The 18,046-nt window shown below is 39.0% G+C and overlaps 1 protein-coding gene across 2 annotated transcripts in view; it reads left to right on the forward strand.

Annotated features, from left to right (window-relative positions):
- Window positions 1-18,046, forward strand: part of LOC130907542 (pleckstrin homology domain-containing family G member 1) — an 80,714-nt gene that overhangs the window by 29,581 nt on the left and 33,087 nt on the right. For both annotated transcript variants that reach the window (XM_057822767.1, XM_057822766.1), the window contains exon 2: window positions 9,078-9,652. In XM_057822767.1, coding sequence (XP_057678750.1) covers window positions 9,227-9,652 — 426 coding nt within the window. In that variant the 5' untranslated portion in view covers window positions 9,078-9,226. The remainder of the gene's footprint in view (window positions 1-9,077; window positions 9,653-18,046) is intronic.

Genomic DNA, 18,046 nt, shown 5'->3' on the forward strand with positions numbered 1-18,046 from the left:
CTTTGCAGAAAAACAGTCCCAAAACATGATGTTTCCACCGCCATGCTTCACAGTGGGTATGGTGTTCTTCGGATGCAATTCAGTATTCTTTCTCCTCCAAACACGAGAACCTGTGTTTCTACCATAAAGTTCTATTTTGGTTTCATCTGACCATAACTCATTCTCCCAGTCCTCTTCTGGATCATCCAAATGCTCTCTAGCGAACCGCAGACGGGCCTGGACATGTACTGGCTTCAGCAGGGGGATACGTCTGGCAGTGCAGGATTTGAGTCCCTGGCGGCGCATTGTGTTACTGATAGTAGCTTTTGTTACTGTGGCCCCAGCTCTTACACTAGGTCCCCCTGTGTGGTTCTGGGATTTTTGCTCACCGTTCTTGCTATCATTTTGACGCCACGGGGTGAGCTGTTGCATGGAGCCCCAGATCGAGGGAGATTATCAGTGGTCTTGTATGGCTTCCATTTTCTAATAATTGCTCCCACAGTTGATTTCTTTACACCAAGCGTTTTACCTATTGCAGATTCAGTCTTCCCAGCCTGGTGCAGGTCTACAATTTTGTCTCTGGTGTCTTTCGACAGCTCTTTGGTCTTGGCCATAGTAAAGTTTGGAGTGTGACTGACTGAGATTGTGGACAGGTGTCTTTTATACCAATAATGAGTTAAAACAGGTGCCATTAATACAGGTAACGAGTGGAGCCTCGTTAGACCTCGTTAGAAGAAGTTAGACCTCTTTGACAGCCAGAAATCTTGCTTGTTTGTAGGTGAACAAATACTTATTTTTCACTCTAATTTGGAAATAATGTTTTTAAAAACCAGACAAGGGGATTTTCTGGGTTTTTTTCCACATTCTGTCTCTCATGGTTGAGGTTTACCCATGTTGACAATTACAGGCCTCTCTAATCTTTGTAAAAAGGAAAACTTGCACAATTGGTGGTTGACTAAATACTTATTTGCCCCACTGTATAAAACAAAATGCCGAGTTACCTTAGCAACATCATTCTTGCTATTTTATTTCAAATCTCTCGAGCAGATCCTCAGCTGGCCGTCGTAAGCCGCTCGCAAACCGTCTCCAAAGGGGGCCGTAAACAGACGAAAGGCTCGCTGTTTGATGGCCACTCCGAGAATAAAGAGCACTTCAACTTAGACCGTAAAGTGTGCAATTGAGCGGTGAATTGAAGTGTAACACAAGTGGACTGACTGATGGTAAAGCTAGAGAGGAGTCTCGAACTGCATCTTTGCTGTGGAGTCGGCTGTTGACTTTGTGGCATGTGGGCTGACCTGAGTTGAACCCTTGACTGAAATTACTTTATGAAGCCCCTATACTTTACATGAAATGACAGGAGCCACACTTTGGTGAGTGGTTAACACGTTTGCCTTTTAAAATTTGTGTTAAAAACAGAGGTGGGTAGTAACCCGTTACATTTACTTGAGTAACTTTTTGAGAAATATGTACTTCTAAGATTGGTTTTGCGAAGCCATACTTTTTACTATTACTTGAGTAGATTTGTGAAGAAAAAACGCTCCTCTTACTCTCCTACTTTGGGCTTCACAAGAGTTGTTACATTTTTCCTCTTTATTCAACATATTAGATTTTACTTTCTTTTTTTTTTTCCAGCGACACCGACAGCAGCTGTACCAGTTTCACCAAAGAGATGTCGCAACAATAATGACATGACTCCATTATACCAATCAGAGTAAAGCTTGCCATTCTATGATCACACCGGCCTGTTCAATCACGTGGCATCTTTAAAGCACCGTAAAAAATTAAGTATTTGACATAGAGCACTGCCCAAAACATGACTCGAAAGCGCAGATTTTGACCTCTCTCCAAGGTTTTAACTATTCACTCTAGGAACTATTTTCTCCACTAGAGGGCACTCATGCTCTTTGGACGAATGATGTTTCAGTTCTGCAGATTTTTTTTCTCTCGCCGAAATTAAAAGATTTTTTTGCAATAGATATAATAATGACAGTTCATATTAGGGGTGTGACAAAATATCGAAATGGTGATATATCGTGATACTTTGTATCCCAAAAGGTTATCGATATGCTCCTGTCAAGAATCGAGATATCGTTTTCAAAAGGTGTCAATGTTTAAAAAAAAAAGGAACCATTCCCCAATACCCCAAAATCAACAGGAAGTAACTGAAAATGAACAGGTAAATGACCTTAAATGGCTCATAATTACCTCATTGCCTGTCATTGCCTGTCATTGGCTACCACTGACGGCCATAGACGTTCAATCCGTTTGAAGTGGGAGGGATGGCAGTTCAAATGGATTGGGCGTCTACTAGTGATAAACTCATTCCAATTCACAGCAGAAGCTTGTTTTTCTGTTTATTAGTTGTTTGTAGAATGGTCAGGAAATCCTTCTAGAATAATGTATCGATAATCGTTGTATCGCCATATCGTCAGATCATCGTTATCGTGAACTTTGTATCGCGAATCTTATCATATTGTGAGGTACCAAGAGGTTCCCACTCCTAGTTCATATACATAACCTAATTTTAAAAAAACCCACTGTTTTAAAAAGAAAGTTACAATGTTACTCATTACTTTTATTATTTTGTAGTAACGCTCTTCTTACTTGAGTCAATTTTTTGACTACCCACCTCTGGTTAAAATACAGATTATGGAAAAGACTTTTCAGATGATTTGCAATAGTTGCTTTCCCAAATGCCAACTGTAGAATTCATCATTTGGATGCTTCTTATGTCAGTGCAGTGCTTATTGTCTTCATGCTAGTTCTTGCTGCTTTGGCTCCTGACAGGCCTGATGTTATTAAACATATTAAAGCTGTCTGGTGCACCCGACCCCCCACCTCCATCCACAAACCCCTCTGCTCTTTGTCTTTGTCTACTTAAATGAAAGGCAGAGATTGACGCTTGGCTGCTACGCTAGCTTGCGATGAGTCACTGAGTTTTCTTTTCTGGTGCGGAGGGAAACAAACATACACACACTTGGAGGGGAAAAGTCCCAACCTGTATGCTTAAAAGCCTAATTAGCGATCATTTACATGGATCAGGTTGAACATAATCTGGGGAGGAGGTAATCAGAGCTCCCTTGTGTTAGCTCTGAGTTTGTATGTCTCCCTATGTGTGTGTACACAAGCCAATTCACCCAGGAAACGTGCAGGGTGGGTTCCAAACATGAGGCTGTAAGGTGGGAAGGAGGGCTTGGGCAAACACAAGATGGAGCAACTTCATGTTTGGGTTTCACTGCAAAAGGAAATGTATGCTTTTGCTGTACTTGCCTGTCTTGTGTGACCGACCAGTGTGCACAATTAGTTTTTGTCGGGACTAAGGCTGAAGCTATGGATTATTTTAGTAATCGATCAATTTATCAACTAGTTAGTTCCAACAATCGAGTAATCAGATTAGGAACATTTAACGTGTTGCAGATTAAATTTTAGGAGATGCAAAACAAAGGCTTGCTAAGATTGCACTTTCAAAAGAGCAATACAAAATAAAATTCCTGAGTGTTTCTTCAATCATTTAAATATAAATTGAAATACCTGTTTAGCCTCAAATGGTATAACCATAATAAGTGGCTCAGGGCCGGCCCAGGCCATTTGGGGGCCCTAAGCAAAATAATGCAAAGGGGCCCATATTTTTGGCCCACCATTTCATCACAGTGTACTGTGAAACCCATACATGCAATCCAACCCACACGTCCATATTTTGTATATTAATCAGATTTTGTTGCACTGCAAACTTCAAACTTCTCACCCCAAATGATTGTCAGTACTTACAGTAGATGGCGCCAAACTAGGGCTGCAGCTATCGAATATTTTAGTAATCGAGTAATCGACTGAAAATTCTATCGATTAATCGAGTAATCGGATAAAACAAATATATTTTTAGGTGAAGAGCAATTATAAATATACATGAGAAAACAAGACATTTTATCATTTTCAGTCAATCAATGTCTTTATTTTTGATGTATATTGTTAAAAACAGCCAACAATTGTATCTCAGATGTAACTAGAATTTTAAAAAATGACTAATTCACTGCTTTCACTCAAAAAACCTTTAATCTTATTTTTTAAAAGTATATATATATTATATAATATATATATATATAAACACACCTAAAAATGCCTTTACGCTTGATAACACACATCACTTAAAAGTTAGGATTTTTCCCCACGTTTTTCAATTAAATATCTATTTGTGTCAAGCCATTTTTAAGTTCTAGTTAAGTTTTAAGTTAGTCTAAACTGTAAGTCCTGATAGGATTTTGAGTTTTTGCACTGTTCAAAATAAATGTATGATACAGGCTGTATTGGAGCACATTAGGGACTAGTGCTACTTGGTGTTTTATCCAGCAATGACTACTGAGCTAAAATTGATAGTTAGCCTTATTGAGTTTTTATTTGACACCCTCATCACTCCACAACGCTATGTTGTGTAAAGCCTGTATGAAAGACACGTTAGCCACGCATCGAAAGCGGTCTTAATTAATTGAAACCTAGCCCTCCGCAATGCTAACGTAAGGTGAGCTAGTAGTGACAGTAACGTTAATCTTATATATTAGCGCTTAACGCTCTTTATTAGCGCTTAGCGCTCTACTGCTTTAAGATGGCGGCTGTTTGCTAACGCTGCCCAGACGCGGCCTAGTCTTTCACTGTGCATCTAGTTCAACATACATGTGATCTCTATGAGACGCACCAGATGCTATCTGTTACCAATGTAGCATTGTGCGGGCTAGTATTTAGCAACGTCGGCGTCGTTTGTGGCGGCTGTCGGCTGCGGTAAGTTTTTTTTTTTTCCCCCTTCTTCCTCTCCGCACGTGACAGCGCGTTGTCCCGCATTAAAAGTAGTCCTAGCAAAACGTGATGCTTAGAGCTGTCAAAATAAACGATTACTCGAGGTGAATAAAATTACTCGGATCAGTTTTTAAACTCGAGTTACTCGAGTTGCTCGAGTATTCGTTTCAGCTCTACGCCAAACCTTTTTCTAAAAGAGGAAAGAAAGAAGTTAAGGAAGAACTTTTATTCCTTTAAGTTTGTAATCAAGTATCAAAACTCACAAAAGTCAAATAAAGCAAACTGTAGTAAACAAAATAGAATATAAATTAAACAATTGGGAGCCCCCTAGTGGTCATGGGCCCTAAGCAGCTGCATAGTCTGCGTATAGGCTGGGCCGGCCCTGAAGTGGCTCTAAGTACAACAAGAGAACAATTGGCTAATTTACATAGCAAAAGTCCACTAGCTTAAATGCTATAAAATGCAAACTTTTTTTTTTTTTTTTTTTTGTACAATGCGCTTAACAAAACAAACATATATTCCCACAAAAAACGGCTGAATATACCTCTAAACTAAATTGCGAATGCATAAAAAAAACATTAGCTCAAATAAAAACTCACCTATTTTGGTCTTAGTGCTGCGACGATTAATTGATTAACTTGAGTAATTTGATTACAAAAAAGCTTCGAATCAAATTTTGCTGCTTCGAGTATTCGTTTAATCAGAGTGGCGTTGTAATTGTTTGTTTTAAAAGTGTCTGCATTCAGTTTTATTGACTAGGTGGTTTGGGTGGATACACTGCCCTCTAGTGGTAAGAGTGAAAATGATATAACTCATTTAAAATGACTGAATGCAGCTGATCCCTGTTAAGAAAAAGTTAAGTTTTTGTTTGAGCATATGTTTTTTTTATGCATTTGTATTTCAGTTTATGGATTTAGGCATTTTTGTGGAAATATGTGTTTGACTGATTTGTTAAGAGCATTGTGAAAATACAATAACATTTTATAGCATTTAAGATGGCCGACTTTTGCTATGCAAGTTAGCCAATTGTTATTGTGTTGTACTTAGAATAGTCTCATTTATTTATTTATTTTATACAGTTTGAGGCTAAGCTCACTTATTTTACTTTTAAATGAAAGTGTAATTCTGCATAGTCTGAAGAAACACTCAGGAATTTTATTTTGTATTCGCATTTAATGGTCTTTTGAAAGTGCAATCTTAGCAAGCCTTTGTTCTACATATCCTAATATTTATTCTGCAATGTATTAAATGTTCCTAATCCGATTACTTGATTATTCAAACTAATATGTTGATAGATTAATCGACTACTAAAATAATCGATAGCTGCAGCCCTAGTTGGTCTTAACAGGGAGCAGCTGGATTCAGCCATGTTAAAGTCGTATCTACCCAAATCAATCAAACTTAACGCAAACACTTTCAAAACAAAACATTACAACACCAGTCTAATTAAACGAATACTCAAAGCAGCAAAATTGATTCAAAAATTTTTTCTAATTGAATTACTTGAGTTAATCTGTTAATCGTTGCAGCACTAGTTGGGACATTTTGACTGACCCTCATAAGGAAAATGCTAAAATGTGTCTTCCGCCCATTAGAAACCCTTTAAAAGTATGTTAGTGCGTGTGCCTGCTGCCTAACCATATCGGAATAGAATACCTACGATATCAGGGTGATTAACTCAGTTACTCTTATCTCCATGGCAATAAAAGTTGGTTTAAGTGACACACACACGCATGCCATTGTTTAAGTATATTGCTCTCACTGATAAGCATGAGCGTGTTATACGTACATTTGTTAAAGGGCAAAGGAAATGGTCAGTTAGCCATTATCAACATCAGTGATATTGTAGCCCTTTGTGCTTTGTGTACTTCTGTTGCATATTAGAATGTTCCAACACTATTTCTGCGATTGTTTTCATCCACTTGATTCATTATACCGTAATTTTCGGACTATAAGCAGCTACTTTTTTTCCCTTCATTTTGAATCCTGCAACTCATAGTCCAGTGCGGCTTATTTGTTGATTTAAGTTAATTGGTAACACATGCCTCCTAGCATGCATTGCAGCGCTGCAGATGTAAATAGCAATCAAAAATCATCTTCTGTACTACTTATTTATTCAGTTACATTTCCAATTGTTTCATTAATTGCTAGTTACGATATTTGGCAACACTTTATTTGACAGTGGCATCATAAGACTGTCATTAGACCATCATAATTATGACATGACACTATCATGGTCATTACTGAATGTTTATGACAGCTGTCATTAAGTGTCCTCGGGCAAATTACATCATTAACTCCATTTATGTCCAGCTCGGATCTTTTACATCCATTCAAAATCTGCTGGATAACACTAATTGACACCCGTTATAAGCATTCATTAATGCTCTTGACAGTGTCATGTCATAATTATGATTGTCTAATGACAGTCTTATGGTACCACTGTCAAATAAAGTGTTACCAAATACCATAATTCGCAATTAATGAAATGACTGGAACAGTAACTGAAGAAATAATTGGCACAGAACATGAATTTTGATTATTATTTACATCAGTAGCACTGCAATGCATGCTAGGAGGCATGCTGGACAACAACAGTGTTGACACCAGGTGGCAGCCGAGGTTGACTGTCTCCCCTGAGGGAGCAGTGATGGCCAAATGAAGCTTCTTGAAGCAATGAAACTTTGCAGCCAATTGGTTCAAAGTTTCATAGTGGTTCATTTGGTCTTATGGCAGTTGTACGATGCCGGTTAATATCTTTGGTGTAGATATCCCATAATACAGTAAGGATAGCTGCGGCTTATAGTCCAGCGCGGCTTATCTATGAACAAATGCTGTTTTCGTGTCACATTTGGTGGGTGGCGGCTTATAGTAAGGTGTGCCCTATAGTGCTAAAATTACTGTAATAGTCTTACAGTATTTGTAATTGCTTGAAAAGTAGGTCGGACTTACTCTTTCATTGTTGTCAATCACATCTGGTTTTCCAAATGCATTTTTATGTCATATTCGATTTCCTGCTTTGCTTGGCAAAAGAGTTAACGAGAAAAAGATGGAGACTCAAAGCACAGCTATATCTACTCAAGTTAGGGATGCTTGAACAACTTTACGTCATTGTATATTCTTCTGGAAACACTCATGCAATAATTCAGTAGATTTATAGGGTTGTCTTAAAATAGCAGAGGCACATGCAACAGCAACTTTACAGGGTGATATGTCAGCAGTTTTGCCTATAGATTATTTGGCTTAAAGGTGCCTCCTCCCGTTGCAGTTGCTACTATCAGTCCAAGCAGTGATACTCTCATCATATACCAGTTCAACAAGCAGGACAGCTGCCAAAGTGTGCTTAAAAGAGGTGTCAGCGTGGCAGAGAGCCCTCTTAGGTACCTACTAGAAAGGTGAGAGTATATGTGTGTGTATGCTCTACTGCTTTCTTTTGAGGCTGCGCTCCGTTTCATGTTACTTTTTTCTTTTTTTGTGGAGGCGAGTGTGTGATCTCGGTGGCTTTGATGTGAAAAAGCCTCAGACGTTTGGCAGGTAGAGGGCGGCGCAAAGGGCATCGCATGTCGGAGTGTTACTGGAATACTGGACCCGAGGGATCGTAAGTGAGCCGCTATGATGAGGAAATGTTGGCTTTGTGATTGATGGTTGATTACTTAGATGGTTTATTAAATCAGAGCAGTTTTACGATTTACTAATGTGTTAGCGTAGGTTAGTGTTCCAATTTCCGGACTCAATTGTAGTCTGAAGAAACTTTGGAGATGTTATGAGTTGTTATTGGGCTGTTTGACCTGATTCAGTTGTGACTGCTTTCACTTTAGCTGACTTGACTGCTGTACTGCGAACGTTAGTGATCCCATCTTAACGGCTCCGTCCACAGACACGAGGCTATGAGCCAGTTTGGCACCGTCCTGATGCGAAATAGCCGCAAACACAAACCTGCCTGTCTTTGTGGAAATAGGCCTAACATTCATTGCCTTAGGCGAGTGCTCAGATTCAAACTGTACGGTATCTTAATACATCTCTTCATCTAAATGCTCTGAATTCCTTTTAATGAGTGCATTATCTCACTTGGCACAGTGGTAGCTGCTGGCTCGTCCTGATAGAATTCTTTCAGTGGTGTCTCAAGGCAAAACAGTTAGCGCTCCTCGTTTGGCGGCTGGTCATCTAGGCCGTGGTCAGCTGGAATGTGAGGAATTATGTTTGTAAGCAGATCTGTGGAGAATATGAACGTGCTTTTGTTTTGGAGCTTTAATACAGTGCATCTTTTGAGCTTTCAACTTTGTCACATCAATGACTTTCATTTTTCTTTTCAGACGACTACAGTTATCTACCAGATGCATTGCCACCTGTACCTGAAATCCCGGACTCTGGCTCGGTCCTGAGCTCCAGCGACATCCCCAACCGTTGCCTCCGCAACACGGCTTTCCGTTACGCCTCTTTGCGCTACTGCTCAGCCCACAGCATGGACTCTTCTCTTGATAGTGCCGAAAGACCAGTCAGCTACAGCTCCACTTCTTCCTCTGCTTCCTCCCGGGACAGTCACTGCTCACTGGGCAGCCGCTCCACCCTCGTCCACACCCCTCACTGTAACCCTGTGAACTCCGACCAGGACTCCGGAGCTATACGTTTAGAACTGGTTCCCGCCCGGCAGCTGGGATGTAGCGAGGAGGTCCCCAGGGATGATGGAGGGATGGAAACAGGAAGACAGGCAGGGACGAAGGGCACTGAACAGACGCCGACTGATCACTCAGAACCGGAGCTGGATCTGGAGAGGGGTATAGAAAGGATCAGTCAGGTGCAAGGACCTCGGACGTATGTAGACCGTGTGGTGCAGGAGATACTGGACACAGAGAGAACCTACGTACAGGACCTGAGGAGCATTGTAGAAGTAAGTCTCACATATACTGTACAGCATATCACTTTGAGATCATATAAGTAGAGAGGAATTCAGAATTTCCATCTATTCTCCAGTGCTTATGCCCTTTAGGGTCATAGGTGAGCTAAAGCCTTTTCAAGATTACTTTGGGCGAGAGGTAGGGCACACCCTGGACTTGTCTCCAATCAGTTGCAGGGCACATGCAACCAAACAACTGCTTCATACTCTCACACCAAGAGATGACTTAGAATAATGGTTCTTAAACTTGCTAAAGGTACCGAACCCTACAAGTTTCACATGTGGATTCACCGAACCCTTCTGAATTCGATAATAAAGTAGTTCTGTCAAATTTATCGCGTTAACGGGCGGTAATTTTTTTTAATTAATCACGTTAAAATATTAGAGATGTTCCAATCACTCCCGATCGATCGGGTCCGATCACGTCATTTTCAAAGTATCGGAATCGGCAAAAAAATATCTGCCATGCCTTTTTTAAATATATATATAAATATATATATATATATTAATTAAATCATTTTCTAATTGTATTTAACGTTACAGACATGATATGTTACACTCATCCAGAGTCTTTAGTTTAGGCTTAAGGTAGGGTTATCAAAAATATCCCGACAACGCGGCAATTAATTTATTAAAAAATGTGTCACGTTAAAATATTCAACGCAATTAATGCATGCGCTGCACGACCCTCTCACGCATTGTCGCGCTCAATCTGTAATGACGCCGTTTTACCTATATAGAGAGATAAAAGGCAGCGCAAAATGAGTAGGGTGAAGTTTGCCGGCCTTTGGAGCCTTTCTTTAATTGACTAAAGCCTTGCAATCCCTCTCCCTATGATTAGAAATGTCATGGGAAGCAATGTGGGGAAGTAAGATGGCAATTGATCTTGATCTTAACACCTTAAGTTATTTCCCAAAGCAGAGAAGATATATCCATTGGTAGCACGACGCACAGTCACGGGTCCACTTCCCATCATGCATTTGGGATGGCCACAGTATCATTTACTGAAAGCTCAACAAATACACTAGATGGCAATATTTAGTCACAATGTACAAAGTCACACGTCTTTCTATCTGTGGATCCCTCTCACAGAAAGAATGTTAATAATGTAAATGCCATCAAGAGGATTTATTGTCATAATAAACAAATACAGTACTTATGTACTGTATGTTGAATGTATATATTCGTCCGAGTTTTATTCATTTTTTTCTTAATGCATTGCCAAAATGTATATGATCGGGAAAAATTATCGGGAATGATTGGAATTGAAGCGGGAGCAAAAATAAGCAATCGGATCGGGAAATATCGGGATCGGCAGATACCCAAACTATCGGATCGGGAGCAAAAAAACATGATCAGAACAACCCTATAAAATATTTGACGCATTTAATGCATGCGCAGAATGACCCGCTCATGCATTGCCTCAAACAGATTACAATGACGCCGTTTTTTTGCACATTGCACATTAAGAGCTAAGAGGCAGAGAAAGGCGAGTGGACACAGGCGTTCATTGGACCGCGCCGTTTATTGGCATAAGCTTCGGCAACTCCTTCACAAAAAATATAAGTATCATTTAGTGAAAGCACAACAAAAATAATATTCCTCTCTCTCAAAAAAAAAAAAAAAAAAACTTTGGTCAAAATCTATTCAAACATTTCGTTTAGCTCAACAAATACACTGGATGGAAATATTTAGTCACAATATACAAACTATCAGAGGTCTCGTACGTTGTGAAGCCAGTACTCAAATGACGGTGTACAATGTATGGACCAGTCAACAGGGAACTACGGCGTTAGTCGAGGGACAAAACACACTCATTGGCTTGATTTCTAGGTAATTTAAAACCGCCATTGACACCTTGTTATGTATTTCAATCACTACCTTGCGTAGTTAAAGACCTTGTGGAAGAACGGCAGGGAGCCAATGTGACGTCCCGCTCGTCAACGGCAACAATGGCGAGGTACTAGTTTATTTTTTTTGATTGAAAATTTTACCAATGTTATTAAAACAAAAACATTAAGAGGGGTTTTAATATAAAATTACTTTAACTTGTACTAACATTTATCTTTTAAGAACTATAAGTCTTTCTATCCGTGGATCCTTTTAACAGAAAGAATGTTAATAACGTTAATGCCATCTTGTGGATTTATTTTATAATTAACAAATACAGTTCGTATGTACAGTTTGTTGAATGTTTGTCTTGTGTCTTATCTTTCTATTCCAACAATAATTTACAGAAAAATATGGCATATTTTAGAGATGGTTTGAATTGCAATTACGATTAATTAATCTTTAAGCTGTGATTTAACTCAATTAAAAATTTGTAATCCTTTGACAGCCCTATAATGAAGCAATTTTTTTTCAGATTCAAAACCAATATATCTAAGCTAACAAGCTAATAATTTAGCAAATACCAGTTCAAAATTCTTCTCAATTTGACAGCATGTTTTATAAACAGTTCAAAGTTTGAGATCACGCTGCCCATTGTTCTGTTGTATTCCCTTATACCACAGGTGTCAAACCAATTCCAGAAAGGGTCTAGTGGGTGCTGGATTTTGTTCCAACCGATAACGCGCAGAGAGTTTAACCAATGAACTTCCTGCTGAAACAAGCAGCACCTGATTACACATGTGAAAGATCTAATTGGTGAAAAAGTGTCTTCTTCATTGGTTGGAAAGCAAACCTTCACCCACTAGGCCCTTTCTGGAATCGGTTTGACACCTGTGCCTTATACCAAGGGTGAGTCAACCTTCCACTGAGCAAACCAGTTCTTCCTCCCATCAATTTGGGGAATAGGAGTTAAAAGAAATGGATTAAACCTATGAATTGGGAGCAAACCAGTCCAAAACCTGGTCTAAAATGCCACTTTGCCTGGATTTAATCACCGTACAAAAAAAGGGCTCTGCGTTTTTTTTTTACCTTCATCAATCCCCTTAGACTTACTCACTGAACCCCTGGGTTTTGATTGAACCCAGGTTAAGAACCGCTGATTTTAAAATTTTATACAGCATGCAACAGGTACAGTAACTGAAATATCTGGAGAAACCCCAAACTGTCTGGAAGAATTTTAATATCTCAAATTTCAACTTTCCCTGTCTCCAAGTAATATTCTAGTCACATTCATCCTTTTTGTAGTGCTTATCCTCTTCTGAATCGTTATGTGTGAGCTGGATCCTTTCCCAGCTGACTTGGATGGGTCCACCCTGGAATTGTTGCCAGTCAAGTGCAAAAATCATTCACTCGTATTTCTACTTTCTGGTCTGATTTCCTAAAGGTTTGTACATGCAGAAACATAGGCAAACAGATGTGGAAGTTGACCTACAAATCAGGTCAACTTGATGTCTGCTTTTACTTCTTTAAACACTGTATTTACAAGAAATTATCTAAACAGATGGTCTTCAGAAATGCATTTTTACAGCTTCTCAGGTGTTCAATGTGGGAGGACAGAGGAATACCTGAAGAAAACTCACACAAGATTCAAAACCCAAAGTCTTGACTTTGATTTTTTTTTTTTGTAACTTCAACGAGGTCAAAGTCAGTTGAGTCTAGAGTGACGGCTGTAAATGTTTTAGTTCTCCGGATCACTGACTTTACCCTTCCCAAGAGTTGGGGGGTGAGGGGTGTATTTGAATCTGCTGATAACAAAGACACATAGAAATGCTTTAGGTCTTGGTGCTTCTTGTCACACACACGTGACAAACAAATACACACATACACACCGCCGCTTGTTGTCTGTCAGAAACTTTCAACACAATAGGGTCACCTGTGCTTGCAGCCTTCAGGTTCGGTTGAGTTACACGACACCGGTGCCTTTGTACTGCAGGAACAGACGCACATTGAAAACCTGTATAGACATACACTTACACAGGCACACCCCCCACATTCACTGTACACACATGTTTAGACAAATGGACCCTTTTTTAAAGTCTAGCTCAGAGGTGAATAGATCGTGTTTCTCAACTTTAAGACATTCGTGGACGTCGATTTAGATAGTCTCTGGTAATGTAGTTGGTTCACCTTGCTTGACCCATTCTCATTGTTATTGTGACTTTCTTGCTCTCAAATGTGTCGAGCAAATGTGAGACATTTTTCATGTCTGTTTACTAGTTTTGGTTGAATTTATTGTGTTGTTTTGGTATACTTTTGCCCACATCCATATCTTCATGACTCTTTCATTCTCTGGTTAACACTGCTTTGTGACTGCATACTATTACTTCAAAGCTAATGAATTTAACCAATATGGTGCAAACTGAGAACCGCAAAATGACTGCTCACACTTAAAATTGGATTATTTGACAAACATCAAGAATATGCAAATTTCTAAACATCTGGAGAGAAATAAGAAACATACTGGATATCAAACCTGATGCCATTTTTACAATGTGTTTATGTATAGTTGGCCCATCAGAGAGCCATTTGGGTAGAACCAGCACTTAGACAATGACAAGGAAAATGGGTGCACCTTACTGCAACAGCCCAAAGAGAAATGAGTCACTGGTTTTAATCTTCACTCACTCATATCAAATTTTCGTTATTATTTACTTATACCTAATACGGTGAAATTCAATGGTTGACTTACCTCCTATTCTGCGTCTGGATCTTTTTGCACAAAACAGCAGCACAGTTAAACCCCAACAATGATGAAGAGTGTGACTGGACTAGTAACACACAACAACATCCTTGAAAGTATGATATGGGCGTGTTGTGCACAAATAGAGATAAATGATTATCGTCTCAAAGCATCTCAAAGTTGAAACGATGCCCGACATAAAAGACACAGAAACAGAAAAAATTAAAATTAGTTGACCCTCTCATAACTCGACGAGAAACTGTCTCGATTACTATTGTGACCATATGCAGAGATTAAGGGGCTGAAATGTCATTGCATGTAATTGACTTTCCAATATATGAATTTAAAATTAAGACTTTGCTGGTAAAATGCAGTCTATTAAAGTTGTAAAGAATTAAAAAAAAAAAAAAAAATGAATAAAATGAACACAAAATATTTTCTTTAATGGATCAAAATTATTTTCCAAAAAGATCATGTGACTAGCACCTTGGAGACGGTCAGTTGCTTTGCATAGCCAAAACAAACCACCTGAGGACAGAAGATACAAGATGGACATATGAATTTTTTGTTTCCAAACCTAAGCTTTCAAAAGCGACAACAACTACTGAGTGAGAACCAAAGATTGAAGATGTAGACCATGAAATGCCGGAGAGCACTGCTAAAATGGTGAGCGGAGTTTCAGTTTGTCCCACTAAAGATAATTGTACAACTTAGCCACAACCGGGCGCACCATAAAAATGGACGACGATCTTGGCCAAAAGCACAGCTGTCCTAAGCCGCCTAATTTAGAATTCCCATAAAAAAATGGAAAAACAAGAAAAAAACCCCTCTCATTTTCAATGTATTATTATGAGGGCTGTCAAACGATTAAAATTTTTAATCGAGTTAATCACAGCTTAAAAATTAATTAATCATAAATAATCACAATTCAAGCCATCTATAAAATATGCCATATTTTTCTGTAAATTATTGTTGGAATGGAAAGATAAGACATAAGACGAATATATACATTCAACATACTGTACATAAGGACTGTATTTGTTCATTATAACAATAAATCAACAAGATGGCATTAACATCAACATTCTGTTAAAGCGATCCATGGATAGAAAGACTTGTAGTTTTGAAAAGATAAATGTGAGTACAAGTTATAGAAATTTTATATTAAAACCCCTCTTAATGTTTTCGTTTTAATAAAATTTGTAAAATAATAAACAGATAGCGAGCCATTGTTGACGTTAATAATTACACAATGGTGCTGAAACCCATAAAATCAGTCGCACCCAAGCGCCAGCAGAGGGCGACAAAACACAAAAAAACACAAGTAACAAGTGCACATGACACTGTGCTGTCATTTTAATCTGTTTGAGCGGGGCATGTGCGTTAAATGCGTCAAATATTTTAACGTGATTAATTTAAAAAATTACCACCCGTTAACGCGATAATTTTGACAGCCATAATTATAAATATTCCTGGCTGGAATATTCAGTCAAAAAGGATGCCGTCCTCTTTTTTGCCTGCCTCCATTTTCAAATTCGCCACGGTGAGGATTCGTTTCGCAGGGGCGTGAGTGACTGGAAAAACTTGGCATTAAATTGGATATCTCCATCGAAAGCAAAAATTGGCAAACGCACGCAAATCCACACACAAATACTGTAGCTGGGATGCCTGTATTTACAAGCATGGACTAAGCTACTAACCGAGCATATACAGTATCTTGTAAGTTAATTTTATTGCTGACTCCGCTTTCGGGGTCATCAACATGTTTTTACCCACCCTGCCACAAAAGTCAAACCCCACCTATGATTGTGACTGTCCAGTATTATAAATGGTTCAAAACAGGAACCATCTACTTACAGGAGCCAGGATGAGTAGGGGCATTGAATTTTGCGCATGACATTTTTGATTGATGTTCCGGCTTCCCGAGTTCCTTCGTATTTCCCCTCGTCCTTTTCGGATGCAGAGGTGAGGAAAAGGGACAGCTCGACAGGAGTCTAGGAAGAGGGATTTAGCTATGAGATAAGAGTGTCTACAGCAGGTTAAGAAAACACAGAAGAGGGCTTAAGCGCTGCACTTAATCACTCTCTACTGCCTGCCTACAGACCACCATCAGTCCACATTAATGGACCACCCACTCATTGACTACCACTTTACATGACAGGAGATTTTTCATCGGGACATATGTGAAATCAGACTTTCCTTGCCTCTTTAAAAACTGTTCCAGTGAGTGCTGATTGTATCAGTAGCGACATTAACATCCATCTGATGGTCACCAAACCCTGCATTATTATAACCCCCTCTTCCATAATCCCTGAGTCCATGTTGCTTCCTGCGAGCAAAGAGGGTGTGACAGGCTTAAGACAAATATTTACCCAGACTCCCATGGGCTCAGCTCTCTCAGCAGGGGTGCGGTTGGTGGTCAAAGCTATGTCATATCGTTCCTGCGTACAAACTGTTATGTGTTCCCTTAGATCAGGGTTCCCCAAACTTTTTCCTGTGAGGGCCACATAACTTTTCCCTTCTCTGATGAGGGGCCGGGGTCAGTTCGTAACAGAAAAGATGTGACGATTTCAGGAGTGCCTAAATGTAAAAATGTATTGTTTTTCAGAAAGCCACAATCAAATAACCCTTTCTGGATTCTTTAAGGAACAAAAGTAAATAAAATAATAATTTAATATAATAAACAATAATAACACTAGGGCTGTCAAAATTATCGCGTTAACGGACGGTGATTAATTTTTTAAATTAATCACGTTAAAATATTTGACGCATTTAACGCACATGCCCCACTCACTCAAACAGATTAAAATGACAGTACAGTGTCATGTCCACTTGTTACTTGTTTTTTGGTGTTTTGTCGCCCTCTGCTGGCGCTTGGGTGCGACTGATTTTATACATATGTTTCAGCACCATGAGCATTGTGTAATTATTGACATCAACAATGGCGAGCTATTAGTTTATTTTTTGATTGAAGATTTTGCAAATTTTATTAAAACGAAAACATTAAGAGGGGTTTTAATATAACATTTCTATAACTTGTACTAACATTTATCTTTTAAGAACTACAAGTCTTTCTATCATGGATGGCTTTAACGGAATGTTAATAATGTTAATGCCATCTAGTTGATTTATTGTTATAATAAATATATGGCATATTTTATAGATGGTTTGAATTGCGATCAATTACGATTAATTTTTAAGCTGTGATTAATTTGATTAAGAATTTTAATCGTTTGACAGCCCTAAATAACACTATTAATTAAATCGATAATAACGAAATAACAGAAAAAGACCAGGAAATAAATAACACTATTGAGGAAAATAAAAATTCAAAATGCTCTCTGGTTTTGTTCAGGGGGCCGGACCAAATGTGGAGGCGGGCCGTAGTTTGGGGACCCCTGCCTTAGATTCACGATCCAATCACTTTCTCTTAAATTATGCACTATCTCTATAAAAGTTGAGCTGGCATTTATCAGCACTTAGCCCGCGTGTGCTGTTTCTGTAGCTTCAAAGCCCCAAGGACTGTCTGAAATATCGGACAGCAACAACTGATTTCAACGCATGAGAGGGGAAGTCAGTGTCAGGTGTTAAATGTTTCACCGTGTTTCCGGGTATTTCCTTTTATATCAGTGCAGTCCTGCCTCTGATGCTAGACTTCAAAGCTGGAAATTTACCTGGTCACCTTCTCCTCTGCCCCATGTTTGATATTTTTCTGACAGCGACAGTTACTTTCAACACAAGCCGCATTCAGCGCTACCGTAGTGGGTCCCTGGAGCTTTTTCAAAAATTTTGAAAATGGAAAAAGATGGGGTAGGGAA

The sequence above is a fragment of the Corythoichthys intestinalis genome, chromosome 19 (assembly GCF_030265065.1).
Source record: "Corythoichthys intestinalis isolate RoL2023-P3 chromosome 19, ASM3026506v1, whole genome shotgun sequence".
Classification (NCBI taxonomy): Eukaryota; Metazoa; Chordata; class Actinopteri; order Syngnathiformes; family Syngnathidae; genus Corythoichthys; species Corythoichthys intestinalis.